Below are 27,627 nucleotides of genomic sequence, written 5' to 3'. Positions count from 1 at the left end.
TCTGTGTTGTGCTGGAGGCAGGTCATTTTTTGGTGTTATCAGACTCATGTCGTTCGCTGCAGTGCCGTCGCATAGACTATATATAAAAAGGAGAGAGGCTCAGGAGCCCACATGCATATCACATCCGATGGATTTCACAGAAAATCCGACCCGGAGACTTCACATAGAAATAGGAATACTGGCCTTCATTGATAATGGCAAAACCAGACAAGTGGATCATTGTAATATGTGATTACAACCCCTTCACACACAGGGAATAAAAAATGATTCATTTTAGAAGAAAAGTTACATAGCACCTTTAACATAAACTATACAAGCAAGTGCACTCTCATTCTTTATTGCCATTATTCTCTATTACCATTCTTCCCATCCCTCTAACCTTCCTCTTGCAAATTCTGAGAACATTTGAGGAGATTGTAACCATGTCAACGCTAAGTCACCATAGATGACTTGGTCTCTGGAGTTTGTGGCTATGACAACAATCTGCCGAGACCCGAAGACACGGCACACGGCTACATTGTGTGTGGGGGGATAATAGAGGTGTTAAAAATAGCTTCAGTAAAGACGAATATGGAAAGGTGTGGCCTGGTCATGTGAAAAACATCAGTCTTATTGATTTCCAGGAGCTGCAGGTGGAAGCCTGTCCATCTGGCAGCAGCACACAAACACCTAGAGACTAGACTTCTCTTCCCTTTTCTCTGTGCATGTTTAAAGTTTACTACCACAAATGCATAAAAAAGGTCTGCACTTTAAAAATATTTTATTATAAAAAAGGAGATTTATAATAGCCCAGAAAACCCCCCTGAAAAAAAGTCGGCACACCAAAGCACAACATATGTAAAAAAATGTAATGGTGCGTTTCGAGCACGCGGACTGATGAAGAGCTTGGAGCTTTGGTAGTGCCGAATTGTTTCTGTTTTTTTTTTTTTTTTTTTTTTTTTTTTTTTTTTTTTTGTTGAGCTCCCAACCCTGAGCATATCATGCAGGTATCTGATTTTGATCTGCTGCTGACAGTTGACCAAGGGATAATTAGTTAGTCTTACTTTGACTTGATTTGTTTGACTTACTTCTTAATTTGGATGACAAGCTTAAGTAGTTTTATGCAACTGGCCACTGAATTTACTTTTATGTTCTGCACTCTAAAAAATGCTGGGTTGTTTGAACCCAAATGTTGGGTTAAAAATCTAATTTCAAATATTAACCCAACTTCAACTTTCACTTTACATTTTTTAACCCAACATTTGGGTTTGTCCATATTTGACCCAAATTTGGGTTGAAACAATCCAGTATTTTTTAGAGTGTGGAAGTGGAACTAAGTATACTGGTGTGAGCCTTGTTAGATCAGCATTTATTCCAGTTACACTGCTGGTAAAAGCCCTTGATCAGACGAAGCTTCCCAGGATTCACTGCGGGATGCTTGTGTCTCAGGGGACACTCCAGGCCTAGTGCTGCAGAAGGCTGGCCCAATTTAAGGTCTGCATAAGAGCATCAGCCTTAAAACATCAACACCATTTGGTATTCCTTCATTTCTTTTAAGTCATATCTAATTTTTTGTGATTTTTGGTGATGTTTTCCATTTGTTAAATGCCTGACCTGCTTTCAGAATGAGCTTAAAGGTAATCTGAGCTGAGAGATATAGATTCATATTGTACCACATCATCAACAGCATCATCAACAACAGCAACAATAAGAGCATGTCAACAACAGGAGCAGCTCTCTTGTAGGTTGCTATATGCACTTCTAAAGTGTGTTTAAATATTAAAGTGTGCTTGGCAAACGCTATTGCATTCTCCTGAAGGTGTGTATCAAAAGTGGCATTGTGCCAGTACTAATATGAATGTGAATGATGATGGGTATGTGCACAGAAGTTGAATGCTATTTCAGAAAGCAACAGTTTACTTAAACGTGACCTTGAGAAAGCCTGTCACAATCTTAAAAACTTTTTGATGAGAACTAGCTTTGATGGGAAAGAACAGACTCTCATCTTTCTTTTAGCAGAGTCTTTTAATGCTGACTGTGTAAGTGCAAACCTCAGATGTATTTTGCTGCTGTTTTGTCTCTATGGTGAGAAGTAACATGAAAAAAATGACTTTCAAGATGAAGTAAAGACTCAAAATGCTGTTGTGCTGCAAGTCAGTAAGTTTTTTGTAATAATGTGTAATAAAACGCTTATCTTACATGAGTAGCTATTGATATTTATACAGTATTAAATTGGAACATGTTCGTATATGCCTTCCATGAGTGTAATTCTTCAAATGAATACTTACACAATGTAAGTATTGTTGAAATTAAATTTTGGCTGACGGGACAGACAGACAAATTGCAGGGTTTTAACCCTGTGTCACTCACAACACGTCACTAACGCTCTGTCAGTTGTCTGTTCTAGCTCACAATAAAGCGTCATAGTAGAACTGACTGCAGAGCCAGATAATTCATTTCATTCTGGATGACATGTTGTCTCCTGAATAAGAGCCTTATTTCACATGACAAGCCAAATCAACCCATTTCCTATCCAATACTTGGAAGTGTCATTTCATATAATTGTGGTGCAAACTGATCTAATACTGTAATTTTTATATGATGAGTGGTGTAACAAGTTATATACAAGTTATAATATATATATATATATATATATATATATATACAATATAGGACATTTTATTTTATCATTATAATATACATTAGAAATAATATTTTATCCTACACACTCAGGTCTCCCTTTCTTTTGAGGATACTCAGAAGGACTGAAATATGTAGAATAGGACGATGCAGAAGTTATCTTGCTTTGATTGCCATACACCCTTTCACAGCATGATGTAAAATGGACCTCCTGTTGTGCAACAACATTCATGTATTAACATGATAAACTCCCAGGGTACAAAATCCCTTCAATCCTGATTTTTATTTTATTTATTTTTTACTTCACAGCCTCAACATTTACTTGTTGTGGAATATTGCAGCATCCAGGATCTCTAAATAGACAGCATCACAAGATTTTTACCTTCATTTCAACAAATAAATGTTTAAATTTAACTAATAAATAAATACATTTACATCTGAGATGGGGATGGAGGGATAAAATGGTGAAAAGCATTTTCTCCACTTTACTTGTTTCCTCTGTTAATATGTTTAGACCCAATGCTTTTCTGGTAATTGTCTGGATGAAACAAAAAGAATATTTACTATGTGGAAAAGGGTTGATAGGTTCCCTGTGGATGTTGCACGCTGAGAAGAATTCATTTGCAATTATTCAAAATAGCTTGGTCAGTTAATTAGTCAGCCAGCTCCCAGTAGAGTAAGGGTTTCTAAATTTTCTTGATTTCAGCCAGGAGACAGAGACGTCTCTTTAACATACAAGAGTATGAGTGGTGTCCCACAATGCCTTTGAGAATTTACCCAGCTCACATTCAAGCAAATAGGCATAATATGAAATGACTATAAATGTATTTTATAAATGTATAGTCAGATACATAACCTGATATTATTGTATGCCATTAAAAGTAAAGTCAGAGTAGTGCATTTTATTCACCACCGATCTAAGGAGAAGCACACGGCACTACAACTCAGAATAGGCTTTTGGTCTTTTTGGATAGAGAACAGAAACAGAGATGTTGTTCATATGTTAATTTATTCATAAGGCATCTGTAACATTTCCATTTCATGTTCTTATTAAATTGCTAACAATGAAAGATGCAGTCAACTGAGTTGTCCTTATTTCACATAGCAAAATTACTTTATTTCAGCAAACAATGCCCTTTCAGCATTAGCCTGTCACCACAGTTTCATCAATGAGATGCTGTATGCTCCTTGAAGTGATTTTTGTAAAAACGGTAATCAGAGTTAGCTGGAGGAACAATATCATTCTTTCAAGTTATGATTTTGATACATGCATTTCAAGTTAGTCAATCTGTTTCGAGCAAGCTTTGAGGAATTCAGTTATTGAAAGCAATGTAAAAGTAATGGCTGTTTAAACTGAAATCATATAGTTCAGTGTTTTTTGTGTCCCAACATTTTTTTTTTTATCTTGCCAAACACTGTCATTCAAAGCTTTGGAGTAAGTAAAAAAAAGAAGAAAAATTTTTAATTTAGCAATGATTTATTAAATTAATCAAAAGTGTCAGTAAATATATTTATAATTTTTCAATAGAGGCTGTTCTTTTGAACTTTCTATTTATCAAATAATTCTGAAACAAAAAATGCTATCAATTTTTATTACAATTTTAAGCAGCAAAATTGACATTGAAAAACATTGATAAGAAATGTTTCTTGAGCACCAAGTCAGCATATTATCATTCTCATGTTCATTATCATGTGACTCTGAAGACTGGAGTAATGGCTGCTGAAAATACAGTTTTGCCATCACAGGAATAAATTGCTTATGAATTATTTTAAAATATATTAAAATAGAAAACAGTTTAATTGTAGAAATATTTCATTGTTACTGTAAATTCAAATAAATACAGCCTTTTTTAAATGCAGATAATACAATAAAAATAATAAATAATAAAACACTTAAATGTCTGCATTTACTAATAAAATGAGTTTCTTCAAACTCGTATTGTACTGCATATATTTTAGAGCGGTCATAAATATTGTTAAAATGTTTTTATTAGAATTAACATTTAAACTAATTGGGTGAAAACAGACACACAAAATGTATACTCAAAGTAAAAAAGAATGTGATTTTATATTAACTGATACGTTGAAGTTTGATTAGCTGAGACATTTGATGAGATAAAAATAGGAGAGAGCACTGTGTTTTTTGTGGAGATTTGCGAGGGAGATGAGAAAAGATCACTGTTGCATGTGCCTGGAGTCTTAACGGATATTTTCTGTAACGTGTCATTCACACAAATGGACAACTTAAACATATCTTGTTTTCTTTACTTGACAAGCTAATTAAAAAAATGCAATCATTGTAATATTTTGATAGCCCCAATATTCATTTATTTTTAAGTTGCCATTTCTCATAGTTGTTTTAGATAAAGCAAAATTCAAATTCTCCTTTTATGGTAGCTCATTGGTTTATTTAGTATATTCCTCTATAGGAAAAGTACAGAAACTTTTTTGGCTTCTGTTTAAGCTCATATTTCTCCACTTAACATGCCAGTTTTCAAGGTTATGTCCTCTGCACCACCCAGTTCATCCACTTCATTTTATGATGCATGTAACAATGACACTGTGCTCCCCGTGCCTTACGAGCACCCACAGGCGAGCACTCCGTGGTGCAAAAACGGTGGGAGACGTATTTATGGCACGAGAGGGAGAGACATCCTTTCACATGGCAGTTCATTAAGATGACGCCTCCCACTAGGGGACCTCATAGTCACTGTGACTAATGTGTTTCCTGTAGCACGCATAGGAAATACAAACCTGGGGTTCACACTGCAGCATAGCCTGAAACCTCCTGGTTTACTAATAAATGTTTTAGCCCTCTCCCTTGACACTATAGTGTGATCTCCAGGGTTTAGTCCTGGACTTAATTAGGCAGGGTTGGCCTGGTTAGAATCAACTGGACGGGACATTACAAGAGGAAATTGTACTTTTGCTGTTATTTCCGTGCCTGTGAATAATTTTGGTTCACGCAACCTTCCTCACCGGTGTCATCTCAGTTCTTGTGGGTGTGTTTTATGTGCTTAGTGATTTATGGCTTTCATTATGTACACTTGATGCAAATTAGCATGGACTTGTCTTAGTTTATAGCTTTGCATTCATTCATTTTGGCAGGAACATCATGGGTCATCTGTCCCCCACTTCTCTAATCGAAGAGGTTAATTGTCTCATTGTAAAGGATATTTTACTGCAGATTCTGGGAGTATATTTCTCTGTCATCATTACAAAACCCAAGAGTGCAAGACAAAGGGGTTTATTTGATTTTAACTGTGGTAATTCAGTGCAACCAAAGCATTTTTTTCTCCATTAAACTCCAATATCCATCTGCATAAAGTTATTTAGGGCTTTTGGTGCGTGTTTTGGCATAGCTTTGGTGAGGACCAGATAAATAAATACTCCTCTGTCCAAACGCAAGCTGTGGGATCGCTATTGCTTGCTCTCACAAACCCTTCAGGTCTTCCAATTGATTATGCTGACCAAGACCTTGAGATGAACCATCAAGCTCATTGAGCTGTTGCCTGTGTTACATTATTGTCTGCTTTTGCCTTCCTTCATCCATCAACTTAGGAAACCCCCATTACTGGGCAGATGTTCCATTCTCAACGGCGTTCCTTGAGAGCATGAGTTTCGGAATGCAGATTTGAGGCGTGGGGGTGGAAAGAAGAGGCTTCTTCTCCATCTTTCCCAGCCTCTTCTATAATGGCCCTACTCTGGGGTTGTGCAGCAGCCGTGAGTGTCTCTATTGAACCCTCACAGAGCGCAGGGCAAGAGCCTGGCATCAGGGTCAAGGTGACAGAGCTTGGGTCGATGAATATGGATGACGTTGCTCCATCTGCTCTCGCTGCAGTGTGTAAACAAACACTAGCGTGTGAATAAGAGGCGTGTGACGCGCTCCCACAAAATGACTCTTGTGCGGTATGTAAAAGCAAAGAGACAACTTTCCCAGGCTTTACTGTGTAAGAGTATGTTTGTGCATTGAAACGTCCATGAAAGAAAGCAGAGCTTTGTTTCAGAGGTGTTGTGAAATGGTACATTGCTATCTGTAAAACTCAATGTAACAGGGCTCTAGATTAAAATTACTACATTTTTACAAAAAAATAAACATTCGTGACAATTTAAAATCTAGTTAGGGATTGCTTTATGCACATCCATATGTTTAATCAGATATTAGCTGTGGTTTTAGGCTGACATCTGTATGAGGTAACATTGTGAACTCCACGGCTTTCCAAATAGTTATGGAATTCATCCCTCAAAGCTAAAATTAATAATATGGCATTCTCTTTGAAAAGGGGCTCATCTATCTGAGATATGAGTTGGTTCAGTGCAACATCATATGGAGTGGAGACAGCTATAGTGGAAAATAATGGCATATTGACTGATGACATAACTTAGGGGAATAGTTGATTGCCAATGAAGTAAAGATGAAAATATTGGAAAAAAGTGAGAAAACTGAAAAAAAAAAAAAAAAATGCATTAAATTGATGAAAAATCATGTAGAAATGTGTTTTAAGAGGGGGGGGGGGGGGGGGTGTCAGCACATGTGTTCTGTGTATCTGGATTGCATTTATTGACAGCTTACCCAACCCACCAAGGGAAAAAAACTATTTCAAATTTTTCTGATAAAAAATAAAGGGTGCATACACTAAAATGGCCACAATTCTTTTTCACGATATTTCCGTCAGAGCAGACCCCAATTATTCGTTCTTATGGTCAAAGTTAACAGAAAAAAACACAAGTATGGCAAACCATGTGAGGTTCAACCCATTTTATTGAGCTTTTGAGACTTTGGCTCCTCAACTATTTTGTATATTTAGTGAATCCATATTAACAAGATAGTGATAATATACTGTATATTGGATATGTTAAAACTATAAACAACACAACATTGATTTTTCATGTTTTGTTTGATGTTTTTTCATTTCTAGAAATAAACAGAGTTAAACAGCTTCGAATTAGAGTCTGTTATCTAGTACCCACAAATAAAACTGAAAAGTGCCTGAGATTTATGCTTGTATAATTGTTTTACAGCTCTCAGGGGGAGCCTGCGCCTGTCTGCAAATTTAATTTACTCATCTGATACGTCTACGATTTTGTCCTCTTTTATGTGTTACAGTGATAAGAATCCCAGAGGAGTCTCACAGCGGACAGCAAATGTCATATTTGTATAAGGCTGGGTCATAATGGACCTGCATGAAGATTGTGCTTGCATGATATTTCAAAAACCACAATGAAAGTGTGTTTGATAATCATGTAATATAGAAATCAGTGATGATTCATTGAATGTCCGAGAGCCAAACAAGCATTTGAGTCATATTAAGACCGAGTTTGCAGATGGCTTAATCAAGATTTCACAGGAGGCAAAATGGATTATAAACTTAAAAGTTGAGAAGAAGCCAATCACAGCACTGTTGTACAAGCGACCATTATAAGTATCTTAAGCTCTTTGCGGTGGGGGTTTTTAACATTGGCTGGTAGTTTGGTCTAGTGTTTGTAAGCCCCATGTGGTCCAACTTTAAGCCCCTTCTGTCTGAAATGCCAATCAGCTGTGCGAAGTGAATGCGTGCAGAATTCACGCATACTGAATGGCAGTCTTAAAGCGGACTATTGTTCCCTGATTCTTTCTGCCTCAAACTAGCAGGTGTAATCCACAGTATGCATGTAGTTTAGTTAGAATCATCTTAAACTTGGGAGCGTGTGCAAACAATAGCGAAGTGATGCCCATATGTCTATATATTTTTAGAGCCAAGACATCTTAATGGGATTTAAAATGGCGTAGGGGCCGAATTTACCACTGTTTTATTGTATATAATTGTGTATGTTTGTCATGATTACTGCCACAAGTGTTGTTTTGTACCTTTTTTATATTATGTATTAAAAGCATAAAAATGTTGCTTTAAGAGATATCAGACATTTTGTGTTTAGTATTAGAATTAAGATGCAAATGATAGAAAAACGTCCATGTTAAATACATTTTGTTAACCATACTTCTGACTACCATCTTGGCATGGTAATTCCTAAAATCCTTATTCGATCTTAGTGGCTTTGCCTATTTTGAGAGGAGCGACTACTCTTTGTGAATTACCTGTAATTGAGTAATAATTTAACATAGTTTTCCAGCCGTTCACTCTTCATTGGTGGCCTAGTTAACACCGCTCTTCTGGAGAAAATAAATAAATAATGGGAATCTCCAAATTGCAATGGCTTTGCAACGAGACGTCCCATATCTGCTGAAAGACATGTTCCCAATTTTAGCCCTATATTGTATTAACAAACACTGTAGAAACAGTGAGAGCAAGCAGTAATGTGAGGGATTCAAGATAAAGAATTGTCTGGATCTCAATCTGTGATAATTTTATTTAGTGTACACGAGGAAAAAGTCAATATTGAGCCATTAACGCTTCCTCATTCACGCAAATGACCGAGCTGCTTTCACATGTTGAAGCATGACCCCAAATATAAAAGCAGCATGGAAATGGTTGTTAAATGACATTATTACAGTTTCATATGCCATGGTCCTTTGTTTGTTTGATATCTATATATCTTATAAATGACAAAACAAAGTGTTGAATGGCTATAGAAAGTAAATCAATAAATAAGTTTCAGTTTTGCTATTTCTGTTGCAGATTACCTTGGCCCTTGTGGCCTTAAGCGAGCCACAAATACGCACTGTCAACATTTCTGAGTGCCTTATGGTGTACTGTAAAAGATTTATCCCAACTGATCTATTGTGTAATTTTAGGATAGGGAATAGTACTTTATAAACTGGCAGCTGACTCTCTTCTGCCATGTGAAAGGCAATAAAAAAGATTCTGATCTTTTCCAGGAGACCTGATCCTTATCCTTATTTAATTAAAGAAAAAGAGAAAAATGAAAAGAAAATAGAATAATTCTAATAGTCCTTTTTAATACCATTTTGTACTGTATTTGTGCATTCATTGAATTGTATTCAATGGTTTCAGTGCTTATTACCTTTCTCCTTTTTTCATATATATTCTTTATTATATTATTAATTGAGTGTGTGTTTAGGTACAATGTATAATTTAATCCATCACAACACTGGCCAGACACGTACAGTAACTCATTTAACAATTGTGTTGAATGGTGGACTGATTTTTGATGCTGAGAAGAACAAAGGTCCTAGTTAACATGCAGACGAAATGTAAAATATAATCCAAATATTATCTCTCAATGCATTGGATTATACAGATTAAACTCATGTTTACATCAGTTCTTTGTTTTGCCATGTGCTGGGGGATCAGTGGTTGAAAAAGTGGCACAAAATCCGATTTGAAACCTACGATAAAGTTTGTAGGTATGATTGACTACTTCTTTTTTGATTCTTTTTCCACCTTGCTCTCTTTGAGACTCAGGTTTAGAGCTCTTCGAAAAAATGATTTTATTACCACTATCCATGGTGCTGAAATCCCGAGGGATAAACTGCCTCTGATTTAGAGCAAAAAAAGGACAGTTAACGAATGCAAATACTGCAGATATAATTATCTGGTTAGGTTTCTATATATATATTCAACTTACGCATGCTTATCTGCATTGCTTGATAGCTTTCATTTCTTGTTTGATAAATGATGTTAAATTTTATAAATTTGCATAAGATGTTTATTTGTAAAAAACGAGAAAATATAGACATTTTCAGAGGGGGGAAAAGGGATTTTAAATCTCACTAAAAGATGGCCTATACTCTGAACCTCAACTTTACATTGAATAAACAACTTTCTAAATATTTTCTGTAAAAAGTAGCTAGAATAATACTGTAAATTAAAAAAAAAAACCTATTGATATTGAATGGATGCATTCAAATTTTAATATCAAAATTTCTACTCCTATTTATATGAAATGACTCATTAAGTTTATATTTATATTTATATTTATACAAAATTTATATTTATATGCATATATTTGGTTACCAGGCATGCAGAGCTGCTTAATATTTAAACTACATGTGGGCCAAAGTGAACTGCCTCAAAGACACTGCCTCTGCTGAGAAAGAAGATTTCAGGAGATGCTCTTGAACAATTAAATATTGCATAGTTCAGTTTTAAATTTTAAATAGGTGAGTATGGGAGCGTCTCTCCAATATTTAAAGCACATTTAAACAAAATCTGATCGCTACACACCCCTTTTTTGGCCCTGATTAAAAGTTCATTAGGTTCTTCAATATATTAAACAATTTGTTTTTGAAAAACTGTAAGACCATTAACTGTTCTTGGTCAATTGAATTCCCTTTATTATTTTATTCCACTCAATCTACAAATGCAAAACATTTCTGCTTATGTTAATCAGGCTTCAAGTGTTTTGTTATTGCATTTTCCTGAGTGGAGGAACAATGTCTGTAAGTGTGTGGATGTGATTTGTAGCTCTGCATTGCACCAATTGTACTAATTCATTTTGTACATGCATGATTGTGGACCTCCATTTTGAAAATGTAATAGGGGGATATTGCAGACTGACTGTGCATTGTATGTAAAGGAGAGCGAGCAAGAGGGAGTTGACATGTGAACATGTTTTGCTATAGCGGATTAGATTCCACCATCAGGAGAAGAACTCACATGCTAGCCAGTATCAAGGCATCCAATCTGCCTGGCAACCGTTGCCGTGCAAGCGTGAGCTCGCTCTGCTGTATGTGAGAGAATTCCTTGCACTGAAAGGATCGCTCCTATATCTCCCCCACCCTTTCTCTTCTTCTTACCCATTCTCTGTGCAAGGGGTCATAACCCTGACCCTAAACAAGGTCACCATTGTGACCCCAAGACAAGAGATTTTGCCCTCAAGTCTCTCTCTTTGTTTTGAAGGAGGTGGGGCACCCATGAAGGCGCTGTCATCCATCTCTAAGAGTTTCATGAGACACTGTGCCATAGTTTTAATGATTATACTGTATATTCTTAAAAGTTGGTATTTGGCATTTTTCTTTGTTAATGTTACATTTGAGTTTTTAACCACTTAAAATGTTTATCACATTTCTTAATGTAATTTAGTCTTTGATATAAATTGAATTGTTATTCCTATTGAGTCAAAAGAAAGCACTATAATCAATCACCATAACCTTGTCGAGGAGAGACCACAGTGATTTTGTCACCTCCCACCCATGAGAAAGAGCAATACAGCTGGTGCTCTCATGCTTTGGATTTAATCTGCTCCTTCACTGGTTCTTGAGCCAACACATCATTCCCCACGACAATTAATCCCCTGGTTAAAATCACTGATAGAATTAAATTAAAATGAAATGAGGGCGTTATTCTTTCTCTTAACTCAGCCTACATCTTATTCAGATTAGTCTTAATTTACTGCTCTAATGTTAAATTTTTCATTCTAAAGCTCTTAAGAATGGTAGGCATGGAGACTAGGTTTGGAGCAATGATGATTCTCTCCGTGTAGACACAGAGGTTTGGTGAGGAAAAGCAATGCATTATGGAGGAGGTCTTGGAGTGGGCTGGAGAGATAATGCCTAGAGGAAAAAAAAATGCTTGTCTCTGGAAAAAGTGCATATGTATTGAGCTATTTAAATTGCCTGTGTGTGTGTGTTTGTGTAATTTCATTAAGTCTATGATGTTGATTCTGTGAAATAGTGAACCACAGGAAAACGGGGGCCAGTCAGCTTTGAATTATGTATCTCTGTGTTGTGTAGGTTTATGTTTAGGTGAGTGTGTGAGATTTTGAAAGCTGATCATTTGATCAGGGATGCACTAAATGAGTTCACATATTTACACGGATTCACACTGAATATATTATTTCCTACTCACTGCCGATTGGAGGTTAACCCATCAGCAATGAACTTTAAAATAAACCTGCACTGCAGCAGCTTCTCAGTTGTTACAATGTTCTCTGGGGAAGAACATACAAAATTACAGAGGGGTATATGTCAAGTCAAGTCACCTTAGTTTATATAGCGCTTTTAACAATATCGACTGTTTCAAAGAAGCTACGTGATAATAGGAAATTCAAGTAACAGAGATTGTTTTGACTTTACAGCAGCTATAGAATAAAGTTATTGTCCAGCTAAAGTTAGTTTTGATTGGTTCACTTCCGTTGCAAAGATCATAAGTTATTAACTTAGCCTACACGACACCGTTCTAACAGGAAACCCTTAACACTCTCTGGCCCGCTCATTATACAACAACAGTGCCTGGTGGCCCGAGAACGCAAACCCTGAAATAGGTTCCAAGGTTCCATAGATACTTAAATATTAACACATTATTTTTACATGTTTTTTACACATTATTTGACTCTTTTATTGTTGTAAAAAATACATAATATGTAATATAATAAAAACATTTATGGTGAATTGTTTGTTTCAAGTGTAAAACAAAACAATAAAGTTGATACTCTTGTAAAGGTTTCACCCATTTCACAACCATTTACAAGCACTGAATGCATGTACCAGCATCAGCAATTTGCTGAACAGGGCCATGTACCTCTTGTCTCTCTTCTACAGAACACCAAGGCCTTGATGTGGCCTTATTGACTGACTGACCTCTGCCAACACCCCATAGCCACAGGTCCCATCTGACTCAGAGCTACCGTGAATCCTCTCACAACAAATTCATGATTTTAAAACTCATTGTGGCTGATTAGACTTACCCCAGGCTCCGGTTTAACTTCTCTTAACCTCTGTGTCAGTCTGAAGGAGATGGTGGCCTTTCTAAAGCAAGCAGGACTCGCTCAGACTCAGAGGTTCAATAACTTGATTTTATCCAAAGAGAAACTATTTATCAAATAATTAATAGCTTCAATGTTGCATTATAATTATGTTTTCCATATGATAAAATGGTAAAAATGTGTAATGAAAGTCAAAATAACTCATTCAAAGCACTAATTTTTTGAATATTATGTTGTCTTATTTGACATTACTTTATAAAACTGCTGTTAAGGGGTAGATATGTGTCTGTGGGCTGACTGAACCTGCCTGTGTTAGGCTTGGTTTAGTATGCTGAGGGAATCCTCTGAAGCAGACATATCTTACTCTGTTTGTTATCTGCCTTAATGGAATAAATCGATATATTCAATCAATGAGTGTGACCTGAATATTCTTGCAACTGAAGCAAGACTGTAAAATGTCAATTTGGTCCAGTGCGCAGTAGTTTCTACCTACTTCTTGTGTTTGTGGTGTAACCTTATGTAGTCACATTCCTTCAGTCATATGAAATAATATTTTTGACTTACATGCCACCGCATAAAGCAGGAGCATCCAGTCCTGAACCTGGAAGGCCAGTCCTGCAAAGTTTAGCCTCAACCCCAATTAAACACCTGAACCAGCTAATCAAGGTCTTACTAGGAATACTTTAAACTTCCTTTTAAACTTGTGTTGAGGTAAGTTGGAGCTAACTCTGCAGGACACTGGCCCTCGATCCAGGACCGAGTTTGGACACCTCTGACATAAAGGCTTATCGGTGTTGTTATTGTCTTATTTATAGAGGCATGACTTCTAAAATATTCTAAGATAAAGGTTTGGTTATGTGGGTGCATGTGTTTAATCCTTACCATCATATCACAATTCAAATATAGCCAATGCACCTACAGCCTTTCTATTTACCTGCCAGCTAAGGCCTTTAGGGCAACAGTGACCTCAAAAAGTTTCCCTGTTATCTGCACCCACCCACACACACACACTCTCACACACACTGACAAGACTTCATCTGTCTGTATCCTTCAGTGGGGATAAAGCATGGGGGAGGCAATGCAGGAGCTGTATTCTCCACTTGCCTCCAGTTCTCTACTTACATGTCTGAAGGTGACTAAGAAAGAGCGCCCACGCATTTATCCAATGGTTTAAACTCATTGACTCTCTGGATAATTGTGGTATCTCAATTCAGTGGAGATCAGATTATGTTCAGCTTTTGAATTCTTTTTCTTTCTTCTTTTTGTTGTTGCGTGTGTTAAGGCCTGTTCAAAACAAGGACGATTAAGAGAACTGAAGTCACATCAAATCTATGACACATTGGAATGACATCTTTTAAATTACTTTCAGGACGATTGTTTTCCAGCTGATGATCGAAAAAAAAAAAATCAAAATCCACCTGACTTTAAAGAGCTCAAACATTTAACTCGTTCCCCGCCATTGATGGAAATTTCCGTCATTTGTAAGACAACATTTCCAAGCAGAAACAAGCGATATCATACAGTAAGTGTATGCACTCTAAAGAATGCTGGGTTGTTTTAGGGTGTGTTAAATTTATAAATTGCATTCTTTAATCCAACATTTGGGTTTGTCCATATTTGACCCAAAACTGGGTTAAAACAACCCAGCATTTTTTAGAGTGTGCATATGTAAAATAACGTGATCATCACCATTAAACTAGCATGTAAATCAAAACTGCCTAATGTGAATGAATGAAATGTCGACCCAGGACGAGGGTCTGTTCTTAATATGAAACTTTTGTGCAAATTATCAAAAATGCTGGCGGTGGCAAGCAGCTTTTTAATGCTTATTTATTGTTTTTGGTGTTAAGCTTTTAGTCCTGAGTTTGCTCATCGCTTGAAAAACATATTAACGAAACAAAAAATTCTATATATTTCTACAAATGAATCCTTTCAAAAGAGAATTAGAAATGAATCACCCCAAATTTCAGACATTCACGCTTACTGCATGATGTTTTTTTTTCTTTTTTTCTTGTCAAGTGTGCTTATTGTGAGCAGACTAATTAACAGGTGAATAAATGAGCTAGGCAATGTTTTCTTCCACCGTGTCTCATGAGATTTATTTATTTATTAGTATTATTTTGCATGTTATGTAGAGCGTAACCCATCATAACCACAGACACACACAATTAATTTGTTTTTATTTTAAGCTATTAACAAATGTGAGCTTTGTTTTAAAACAGGAAATTTTGTCTGAAAATGTCATCTAGCCTAAACAATGCACAAAGATGGATTAGAAAGAAAAAAAAAACTTTCCTCAAAGTGAGGAACTGAACAAAGGGACATTGTGTCATTGTCTCATTTCTTTGGTGAGTGGGACACCATGCAGAGTCCTCCATCACTACGTCAAAGAGGAGGAGGGAGTCAGTGGAAGACGTTCTCATAAGAGAATATCACCTCCTTAGCATTTCAGCTTCCACACCCCGCGTTATCCCCACCGCGCTCCCCCCATGCCCGCCTTTGTTCGCATCACAACAATCCCTGAACAGATGGTGCTCTGCTTGGGAATCGAGTGACAGCCACCGGCTAGCAACCAATCGCCTGCTCGGGAATCAGCTGACTCGCCTGGACAGCGCCAGGTGCTGTCATCATATTTTCCTTGGCGACGAAGCCCGGGTTCCACAGTAACACGGAGACGCGGCGGATGGGAGCCAGTCAGCGGATTTCTGTTGCAAGGATCCACGCAAAACCTGACCATGCGCTTGGCGAAGGTTGCACATGCATATTCGCGGAGTGGATGTAACGAAATGATGCCGCTGTGATCGTTCAGCAGTTCATCACACAGAACTTATGAGCGACGTGATGGTGTTTATTATCTATGGATTTTCTTTAAGTGCTCGTTCTTCTGTTCGCAAGGACATAGATAGGCTACTGTATCTAGATACTGTAAGTGCATAAACCAGTCAGAGCGGAGGGAGGACTTCAATGCCATTCGGGACCTGTAAGCCAAAAAGGTATGTTCAGACATATTTTGAAGCATTCAAATAGCTGATCCCTTTTCATGTTAAACCTGAACCATGGGCAACTACACAGGTTCCATCCTGCAATAATAATAATAATAAAAAAAAAACATAGCCACTTACACTTATTCTGTAATAATGATATGTGCAACTCAGCCGAAAATGTGTTCTCTTGGTTATGAAAATAGATGGTATCTGTGTTGCTTGCTTTTGAGGCTTCTTTTATGGATTAGATGTATGGCAAGCCATAGCAGCATTTATTCATTTAACTGCTGTCTCTTTTCATATTAACAGTACTTTATTTTTTATGAATAATACGAATAATACTTATTTATAGTAGCCTATTATAATAGCTAGTGGCCTTTGTTTTTTCGAAAAGACTTTTTTTTAACTATTAATAAGCAATCCAATTCAGTTTCATTTGCAACTATTAGATATAGGCTATTAGTAAGCTACTTAATCATTACATATTAGGAACTTTCTCAATTTTAAAATATTTAACAGAATTCAGTTACAAAATTGTGGAAAAAAAAAATGGCATTTTTTTTTTATTTTTTACCAGCAATAGAATATAGCTAGTTACATGATTCTATAAGGATGGCTGACTAGTAGCCTAGTTTGTAGGGTATTCAATGTGGATTGAGTAGGCTAGATAGTCAATATTGGATAACTTCCTGGTAATAATATATATAAAAATAAGTAGCCTACTAGTAATGTAAAATTTGATAATAGTTAGTTTTAAGAAATAACTGTTCAAATGGCTTGCCATGCGGCGTGATTTACTGCATTTAACAGCAAGGACGCATTGGCAGTTGCTTGAGATGTTCAAGGGCAAAACGTGTGGGATTTTTCATAATTTATGGTTTGTTTACGAGTTCACACAATCCATGCTGGGTTTGTCAGAACGATATGTGTTGTAAAAGATAACGCCACAACGTATGAATGCTATGGAGTAAGCAGAACGTGAAGGTAATGGGATACGGTCGACTTTTTAAAAGCTTTGTGTAAAACATGAATGCAAAACTGCATTAACTGAATGGATGAAGCGTTTTGTTGCGTCTTGCCTACCACAGTTTGACTTCTAATTCTTCCTAATTATCCCGTTTGGATAGTTTAAAATCTTCGCAGAGACTCGTTTGTTATACTTAGTCTCTTAGTGTGGTTTTACAATGTAATTGTGGCGGAAATCGATCGCAAACTTTGATCTGATCACGTTATTGCTGGCTTACCGCAGGCGCGCGCATGGGGTCTGGTTGGCGATGCAGAAATGTGATTTGCATCTCAATGTCCAGGCACTCTAGCAGATGTTTCGTTGCTTACTCATTCGAAATAAGACGCCCGACTTCCATAGGAAAGACAATAAACACGGGAAGACGTCTTTTAGTCAGGGAAGGATGTATAATGAGCTTTGAGGAGGGGGTTTGTATTGTCCCTGGGGACGCCACCCCTTGTTGCAGCTGTTGCGTCTGTTGCAGAAGTTGTTTTCTGACATTTGAAGAGAATCGTCCTCATAAGCAACAACAACGCAAGGGAAAATTTCTGCCATATTATGAGATGAGGACAATAGCGTAGGGTGCAGGTGGTTACATCTTTGAAAGGTATGTGGGAAAATATAATATTTTATTTTTTTATTTGTAAAAAACATTTTTTTTTAGGAATTTAAGCCTCTTATATACCCTTTTAATCGAAATATTAATGCATATTATATAATGAACATGTAAATAAAATAGGAAAAAATATATAATTTGAGTAAATGCAGTCGTGAAATAAAAACTGTTCTATCAATATTATTTTTTTGAAAAGATTTAGCTTTTGTAGTCTTGTTTACCTGTTATATTCATAGAAAACACTACTGTATTGTTTAAAGATGTGTGTAGAAATCCCTTTTATAAATAACTAAAAGGTTTTTTTCTTTTATCATTCAAATAGTCATTGAAATATTATGTCACTTCCACTGCCTTGTGGTTTATCATTATAGACAGATATAAGGTGGTCTGGAGCTGTAAAAAGCCTGTTATTGTTTTTTTCCTAAATGCATGTGAATGTATCAGTCTGTTGATTAGAAGCAACAGTGGTCAGTTCCATATAGTGGTGAAAAGAACAAGTCTGGCTCTTGTGTTGGTCACAGAGATAAAGAGTGGAATAGACCAAGCAGCTGTTTGACTAATTCTGTGACCATAATCTGGTTAAGAAATCACTCTGCAAAGGATCTGTTTGGACAGCAGGTAAAGGAGAAAAATACATTCTGCTCCTATAAATGAGACAGGAATGTATGAATTGTAATTATTCTGTTTTGTAAAATCATACATTATATGCATTTTTTAATAAAATAGAATTAAAATACTTTGGGCTACATTTAAGTTATATTATTTAGATATGTATTTTAAACACCATTAGTAATGTACATGAACTCTAAAAAATGCTAGGTTGTTTTAACCCAATTTTGGGTCAAATATGGACAAACCCAGCCATTGGGTTAAAAATGTAATTTAAAAATGTAACCCAATGGCTGGGTTTGTCCATATTTGACCCAAAATTTGGTTAAAACAACCCAGCATTTTTTTTTAGAGTGTATTGAAGAAACTAAAATTTATGAAGATTAAAATTGTTCACAAGCCATTATTCATAGGCTATGTTATAGACAATCCAAATTCTGGGATTCACTTAACAACATTTATAAGTGCTAATAGTTGGAAACTGAAATGGGACCTTTGGGGACTCCTGTGCACTTACTCCTCAGCACTTATCCTTGTGTAGTGACACAGAGACTCAATTTGATCGGCAATCAATGTTTTTATGCCATTCACAATAGTCCCCATCTCTACAGCACTGTACCGCCCATGCCATTACCCCACAGTTCAACCCTGGGCAGAGCTATGATTCACCATGCAATTAATAATACCCCTTAGATTAAGAGTTGGCAAGCGTAAAGGGTCTTGGATTTTGGATGTGAAAAGATCTACTCTCTTGGCCCTTTGCAAAACCTTTTTGATCCAAGAATAAAATTAATTACCATCAATTTCTCACTCAGTTTCTGTGAAGGTTTTCAGGAAGTGAATCATTTGGGGAGATTAACAGAGAAAAGGCTGTGCTATAGAGACAAGATGTTTTTTGTTTTTGGTGGTGGTGGTGATGTCAAAAACCATTTTAGCAGGCCTTTTGAGTTTCTCCACTTGTTTATTTGGACTTTCGTATTGTATGCTGGGAATGTATTTCCAGTGTTTCCTCTACCTCCGCCGCAAACTGTGTGCATATAGAGAGTTAGAAAAGCAAATACGGTTTATTTTAAATCATGCTGTGAGAAACATCAACAAAATCAACCCTGTGTAGCAACAAGAGCATTTTTCTGTTGCTGTTCAGTAAGTGGCTTGATGAATCACTGAATCAAATCATGAACAACAAATGATGTGTTCTAATGTTTGTGTAGATCCTGGCCATTAGTAGGCTTGTGTACCCTTATTTTTTTATACAAGCATAAACCCATTAGTGTTGTTTGTAGTAGTTAGAATATTGATTTTCTGCTGAGATTTAAAAACTGCACTTTACCATACTCAAGTTGAGATTTTGAAAGCATGATGAGGTTGCTTAGTTAGAAGATATGAGAATATATCTTCATTGCCTAAAGGGTTTGTTTATACAGCCATTTTGTAAGTTTCATTGACAGACTTCTATTAGAATTTGAGACTACCGATTTCACTCAAATCTCAGTTTACATTTTAGTGTACAGTTTAATTAAAACTGCTAGCTTAAAGTATACATTTTCTTCAAAATAACCTGTCAGACACTAGCAGTACTGTGACCCATAGATCAGACGTGCCTTCAAAACAGAAGTCTTCGTTCTCTGCAGAGAACAGATCTGCATCTGTCGGTGATCTGAAATGGCAGGTGTTTCAAAGAGGCTCCCATTGAATTTCACAGCTGTCATTTGTTATCTAAAACAAGGGGAAGTTCTGGATGACAGACCGGACAACAGGAAGAAAGCTGGCTGCAGAAGTTCACATAATGAGGTTGGAATGGCGTAAATAGCCATTAATTTGCCTCAGATCCTGTTTACTTGAGTAAATATTTATGAAGATCATCAGGATGTTCTATTTGCGGTTCTTGTAAATGAGAAACATTTTGTTACATCACTTTTTGCGGCCTGTACACTATGCATCAACATTGGTTTTCCTTTAATACCAAGTTTGGCTGCTAAAATGGCAATAGAAGGCTCACAGAAGACTTGATGAAGCTGAAGTGGTGTCTCTGAACTACAGACAGACAACTAGGCCATTATCTAAAAAAACATAGAGCTGACATTGTGGCTTAATTTTAAGCCCCAGTATTCTGTCTTAAATGAAATTGTGATCGCTGGATTACTTTATCCTACTTACTGAAAAGGTTTTGGCCTCCACTTTGGTAAATACTGCTATTAAGAGCTGAATCTGAGATTGACCTCAATATTGGTAGAAATGAAACGTAATTCATGTGAAAATGGCAAAATATTAGGGCACATTTTACCCATTGTTTACCGATTTTAAGCAATGGAAAATACTGTAACAGTTTAAGTAAAAAGACTGAAAATTGTCATCATTACTCACCCTCATGTCATTTCAAACCGGACTTTCTTTCTTCTGTGAGAAGATACTCTAAAAAACTTTTAAAAAGATTTTTTTTTTCTTTTTATACAATGAAAGTCATCCCTTGTGTCATCCATCATCCAAAGGTCCATTGTTGTTTTGGACCCTATTGGCTGACATTGTTTGGACAAAAAATATTCAAAGATATTCTTTTGGATTACAGAAAAAATCATACACTCTAAAAAATGCTGGGTTGTTTCAACCCAAATTTTGGTCAAATGTGGACAAACCCAAATGTTGGGTTAAAAATGTAATTTAAAAAATTACAGTTGAAAGTGAAAGTTGGGTTAAAATTTTAAATGACATTTTTAACCCAACATTTGGGTTTGTCCATATTTGACCCAAATTTGGGTTGAAACAACCCATCATTTTTTAGAGTGTATAGGTTGGATAATATAGGTTACAATGATGAAAGAGTTTTCATTTTTGGGTGAACTATCCCTTTAAGAGGCCTCTTGGAAATTGAGTGTCAGTAAAAGCATCGATCATATTCTGCTGAAAATGTGTTATTTGCTATTCCTGGAAAATGATGGAATACTTTAGTCCTTCTATTTTTCTTTCCTTTTATTCATCTGCCTCAAGTTTTACAGAAAAGATTAATCTTCTATCTTAATTACCTTATAAAGATATTTCAAATGTCATTGTGTGATCTATTGTATTACAAGCTAGATAATTACTGTAGATAATGTATATTTTTATTTTGTGATTTTTCTTGTCAAAACCCATGTGATCAACTGAGTGAAATTCTCCCTCTGATTGACCTTTGCAATATTAAAATACTCTTAAAATATTGTTGGTTTCGCTAGTTTAGTTTCGCTTTCAGTGTGAGGTGTCATTTTGTATTGCATTACGAAACACTTTAAGGACGGTGCCGATATCTCCGATAACACGGGTCGGGTCCATCTGTGTACTGCACTCTTTTATGAGAATTGCTGATACTGGCGGTTACAGTCAGCTTTCATTCGAAATTGCCCTGATGCTCTTTTGGCCACAGGGGGGACATCAGGCCTCTTATTGATTTCCACTCTCACATTAAAGGACTCATTTACACCAGCTGTACCATGATTCCTCCATTCATTGTCTTGGGGAGTATGAGACTTAAAATTGTTCAACCTGTCCAAGCTTGTATTTGTTGGTGGATTCAACTTCATGAGAGACTCCGTAACCCTGAGGTGAAGTTGGCATATTGTTGCTTCTTGTATACGCTACATATGATGTGGGTCAATTCTTTTATATCTTAGGTCTTTAAATCGCATGCTTTCAGTTCAACTGTTTTGATAATTGCAGTTAAAACATGAAGGATGCTGAGCAATGTTTGTGGAGGAGTATATGTTCTTAATGAAGGTGGTACAGTATTTGGCATGGACTAAAACCCTCTGGCTTGCGGTTTTTGTGATTGAATCAGCATTGTCACCATATGGGATAACAGATGCCCCGTTCACTGCTCTGTCAAAGGCACAATAACATGCCACATTTTTGTGCCTATTGCTTGCAATGGATGCTTACAGTATGCTTGGTTATTTCATTCCAAACTTCAACACAACCCTTTCTAGTAATCTTCAGTAATCTAGGACAAAACATTTCCTGCAGAATCAAGTAAAGCTCACTTGATTTGATAATGTTGATTTGATATGGTTCACAATTGCATAATATCTTGTTTTTATTTTGTTTTATCTACACGAATGCTGCAAAGAGGTAGTGCTGTAGTTATTTAACTTAGATGGAAAACATTTTGAATCAGTATTATGGTAATATCTTGACTGGGTATATTATTTAAACACCTCACTAATATTCGGTCTTTGTGTACAATAGCAATTGTTTGATCACCTGAGAAATAATATTTCCTTCCTTTTCGATCACCCTTTCTTTCCTCTTTGATTCACTCCTTCAATCATGTCAGTTTGCTGTAAACAAAAGCTCCTGCCTCTGGTTTTCACATATTTATATTCATATACTGGTTTATTATATATGTTGTATTTAGTGGAAAAGATATCTATCAATTATTGTAAAAAATTAAATCAGGTATTTGTAACTGTATTCTGTCACAAAGTTCGGCAAATTTCGTTCCAAGTTCACTTGCTTCTGAGAAGTTTTATTTTCATTATTCATAATGCTTAGTTTATTTAGCAATTTTTGTATAATTTACATACTTAAATCTATCCTAACCTATCCTAGTTTTATAAAATGTATTAACTAAAAAGCTTAGATATATTCATATTATAAAGTATATATTTATGTTTCATATTATGTTATTTGTTAAATGTCTGTAATTTTTTTACTGTTATATATATATAAAAAATCAAAAACAAGATTAGTTTACTTGAAAAAAATCTTTAAACAAGTGTTGTTTCAAAAACCTATAGACAATTAGACAACATTTTAAAGCATTTGTGACATTTTTTCCATAGTTTGAATCCATACTTTCTGCATTCTTCTCATACTTAACGTTTTTTTTGAATATGCTTATATAACATAACTTTTCATGCATGGAATTGTTCCATTGATTATTGTAACACAATCTTTTCTGTTTGTTATTTTTCCTATAGGCCAACTCTCCAGTCTAAGTTTTACACTGAGAGGAAGTTTCAAACCTATATGAGCCCACAGGAACTACACCCTTTTAAATCTTCCCGAAGATCTTTGACTTTGCTGTTCAAGCTTGCAGAGGGATAAAAGGACTGTTTTGCAACACTTCTATTGAATGAGAATCTCACCTCACCATCTCTTTGGCGCTCTAGGAATTCCAGCTCAGATCTGAAAGGGAGAAACACGTACAGTCAGAATGGCAAGAGGGACATTCTTTTTTGTTGTGCAGGGCCAGATTTGTTTCTTCCTGTTTTTGGCTTTACTTGGCCTCTCTTCAGTTCAGAGTACAGAATGTCCGCAGCTTTGTGTGTGTGAGATCCGGCCTTGGTTCACACCCCAGTCCACCTACAGAGAAGCAACTACCGTTGATTGCAATGACCTTCACCTCACACGCATCCCTGGGAACCTGTCCGCCGACACACAGGTGTTGCTTCTGCAAAGTAACTATATTGCCAGAACTAGTGAGGAACTGGAGCAGTTACTAAATCTCACAGAACTCGACCTGTCCCAGAACAACTTCAGCAACATCCGGGATATCGGCCTGACCAACATGTCACAACTCACGACGCTTCACCTGGAAGAAAACCAAATAGTCGAGATGCCTGACTTCAGTTTGCAAGACCTCACCAATCTACAGGAGCTGTACATTAATCACAATCAGATCAGCTCCATCGCACCCAATGCCTTTGCCGGATTGCGTAACCTTCTGAGACTCCATCTGAACTCCAACAGACTCAAGGCCATTGACAGTCGTTGGTTTGATTCAACCCCCAACCTGGAGATCCTGATGATTGGGGAAAATCCTGTGGTCGGCATCCTGAATTTGAACTTCAGACCTCTTACCAACTTGAGAAGCCTGGTCCTTGCAGGAATGGAGCTCACTGATATACCAGGCAATGCGTTTGTTGGACTAGACAACCTGGAGAGTCTCTCCTTCTATGACAATAAACTAGTTCGGGTGCCACAGACCGCTCTCCAGAAGCTTCCAAACCTGAAGTTCCTGGATTTGAACAAGAACCCAATACATAAAATTCAAGAGGGGGACTTTAAAAACATGCTAAGGCTGAAAGAACTTGGCATTAACAACATGGGAGAACTCGTGTCTATTGATCGCTTTGCCCTGGATAACCTCCCAGAGTTGACCAAACTCGAAGCCACCAACAACCCCAAGTTTTCCTATGTGAGCCGTTTAGCGTTCCGTGACTTGCCTTCACTAGAGAGTCTAATGCTCAACAACAACGCTCTAAACTCCCTCTACCAGGCTACGGCAGAGTCCCTGCCCAACCTGAGGGAGATCAGTATCCACAGCAACCCGCTACGCTGCGACTGTGTAATTCAGTGGATGAGCTCAAACAAGACAACCATTCGATTTATGGAGCCTCTTTCCATGTTTTGCACAATGCCACTTGAGGTTAGGGGTCAGCGTGTGAGAGACATACTTTCTCTTGAAACTTCAGGCCAGTGTCTGCCCATGATTTCTCACGACACATTCCCCAATCACCTCAACCTAGACATCGGGATGACGGTAGACCTTGACTGTCGTGCTATGGCCGAACCTGAACCGGAAATATACTGGGTGACCCCGTCTGGGAACAAAGTCATGATAGATACAGTCTCCAACAAATACCAACTCAGCAGCACAGGAACTCTGTGCATATCACACATTCAGGTGGACGACTCTGGCCACTACACCTGTGTGGCCCAGAATACAGAAGGCGCAGACACTCGGGTGACTGCCATTCGAGTCAATGGAACTCTCCTGGATAGCACCCAGCTTATGAAGATCTACGTGAAACAAACCGAGTCCCACTCAATTTTAGTGTCCTGGAAAGTGAACTCCAACGTCATGACGTCCAATCTAAAGTGGTCGTCTGCCACCATGAAAATCGACAACCCTCACATCACCTACACAGCTAAAGTTCCTGTAGATGTTCACGAGTACAACCTCACACACCTTCAGCCTGCTACTGAGTATGAGGTCTGTCTCTCGGTCTCCAATATCCACCAGCAGACCCAAAAGTCATGCGTTAACGTCACAACCAAGCACGCCACATTTGCTGTGGAAATCTCAGAGCAAGGCACCAGTACGGCTCTGGCGGGGGTCATGGGCACAATACTGGCCATCATCAGCCTAGGCTCCATCACGGTGTACATTGCAAAGAGATGGAAGAGGAAGAACTACCATCACTCCTTAAAGAAGTACATGCAGAAAACCTCCTCCATCCCACTAAACGAACTGTATCCTCCCCTCATTAACTTATGGGAGGCGGACAGTGAAAAGGACAAGGACGGTTCTTCAGACACTAAGCCGACACAGGTGGACACAACAAGAAGTTATTACATGTGGTGAAGCTAACCAGACTTTTTTTCTTCTTTAGAGCACAAAGACACATCTTCACTTATTTGTGCAAAAAAAAAAAGAAAAAAAAAAAGATACGGATTTCTTTTTTCTGCTTTGCTTACTTGCAAGCAACTATTCAGACTGATATCTCTGACTTTTTAGTAGGGTGTATTGCCTTTTCATCTTTTTTCGACTTTCAATATGGCAGCTTTGTTTAGCTTCCGAGACATGTTAGTAGCTGTGCTTTTACTTTTTGTTTATTATATTTTCATAGCACAGCATAGATAACGTCAAGGATTGACTTTGGGTCGATTGATGCTGTAGTACTGTATCTGATCCAATATTGATATGTCTTTGGCAGTATTCATAGAGAATGCATTGTTTCTTTCTCTCTTGCGTAAGACAGTTTAACTGTTGTGCACTGAAATATATTAACAAATTTGTCTTTGACTCCAGTGTAAGCTGACAAGGTGAGTTTAGACTTGATACACTGTCTATTGAAAAATGTTAGCAATTGTTCTGTAATGTTGTATCAACTATAATTTGAACATTTTGGATTTTCTCAAAAGTAATTTTTGATTTAGAACTTAACTTTGCAGATTTAAGAATTGTAAACCAGCAATAGAAATGTGAATGTTAAATAATTAGGTAGTAGAAAAAGCTTTTTCTTTTAATTACTCAGATTCTTCTTTTTTTAATTGTCTAGAATCTGTTAATCATTTAATTTTGTTGTAATTTACACATGCAAAATATGTTGCATATTACAGCGCAAACAAAAATAAAATACAGTTTTGTTCTGATATTTTTTATACAATGATTTTCAGGTGTCATTATTGTGTACTATATTTTGTAATTACTATTTCAGACATCTTATGTTCTTATTTCAGCTTGGTTTTAATCAGCCAAATGCTACGTCTCTTGCTAATATCAAACATTCACAGGCTTCAGAAGATTCATGAATTCAAAGAATTTTCCAAAACTACATTAAAGGGGGTTATTGAGCCTTTGAAACATCTCTCATGCCTGCAGTTTGATTGCCTCTTTGCAATTCAGTAGCTCTCCAATGGGAAATTATGACCCATTCACAAATCTGGCCTAGGAACTAATGCAATCAGTTTTTACTAATCAATGTAATTATTGGAGAAGGGAAATCCCTCAGAATTCCTGGAAATATCTTTAATCAATGAAATAAGACTCCCACCTTTGGTGTCAAAGATCCTTGCTATATACATTGTATCACATTTGGTTATGAATTTACTCTCTATACGAAATATCTATTGTTTGATAGAATATTTTATTAAACTAATCTTTAGAACAGGCTACTTGATTCTAATTGGTTAATCGTGGCGTTCAGCTATTTTCTAATATTATAAAATAATTTCAACTCATCAATATTAAATGTCCACATATTGATTACTATCTAATAAACTAATGAGCTGGTAATTGTCCCAGATGATTGATCACATTAAGGAGAAACATTCAATCAATCAGTCAAATCATTCAACTGTCAGATGAAGTTAAGGCTATATTACAGTTTCTCATAATTTCTTCCTTACCAAAGAAACTTTTATCAGCAATTACCAGTTCATTTCATCACAGAGAGAACATTACTTTCTAATGAAGCTCTTTTGCGTCTTTTGGGACATAACCTATACCTTTTTCATGAGCCTAGACTGAAAGATTGCTAGACTTAATACGTTGAGGCGTGCAGGTGAAAAGGACTCTCAGGAATAATTAAGAATCAACCACACAGAGCTAAGGATTTGCCAAAGAATTAAACTGGAGGAGGTTCCTCCGGGCTGTTCAGGTATTTAATTGCTTTCTGTCAGCTACCCTTGACTTCATGCCAAATGTGTTC

The 27,627-nt window shown here is 36.8% G+C and overlaps 1 protein-coding gene across 3 annotated transcripts; it reads left to right on the top strand.

The window, feature by feature from the left end:
* Positions 1–15,579: 15,579 nt before the first annotated feature.
* Positions 15,580–26,583, top strand: lrrn1 (leucine rich repeat neuronal 1). 3 transcript variants are annotated; one of them, XM_039689516.2, is made up of 2 exons: positions 15,580–16,217; positions 23,389–26,583. In XM_039689516.2, the coding sequence occupies exon 2, from the start codon at positions 23,625–23,627 to the stop codon at positions 25,776–25,778; it is 2,154 nt and encodes a 717-aa protein (XP_039545450.1). In that variant the 5' UTR covers positions 15,580–16,217; positions 23,389–23,624; the 3' UTR covers positions 25,779–26,583. The 3 variants fall into 3 exon arrangements, with proteins under 3 accessions (XP_039545450.1, XP_039545452.1, XP_039545451.1); XM_039689518.2 differs by lacking the exon at positions 15,580–16,217 and adding an exon at positions 17,039–17,192; XM_039689517.2 differs by lacking the exon at positions 15,580–16,217 and adding an exon at positions 17,534–17,821.
* The last annotated feature ends 1,044 nt before the right edge of the window (positions 26,584–27,627 follow it).

Source organism: Pimephales promelas, chromosome 8 (assembly GCF_988280905.1).
Source record: "Pimephales promelas chromosome 8, fPimPro1.hap1.1, whole genome shotgun sequence".
NCBI lineage: Eukaryota > Metazoa > Chordata > Actinopteri > Cypriniformes > Leuciscidae > Pimephales > Pimephales promelas.
This window is presented reverse-complemented; position numbering and strand designations above follow the sequence as displayed.

Bases quoted from the DNA above. Each gene is read 5' to 3' on its own strand.
- lrrn1 (XM_039689516.2), top strand. From the start codon at position 23,625: ATGGCAAGAGGGACATTCTTTTTTGTTGTGCAGGGCCAGATTTGTTTC.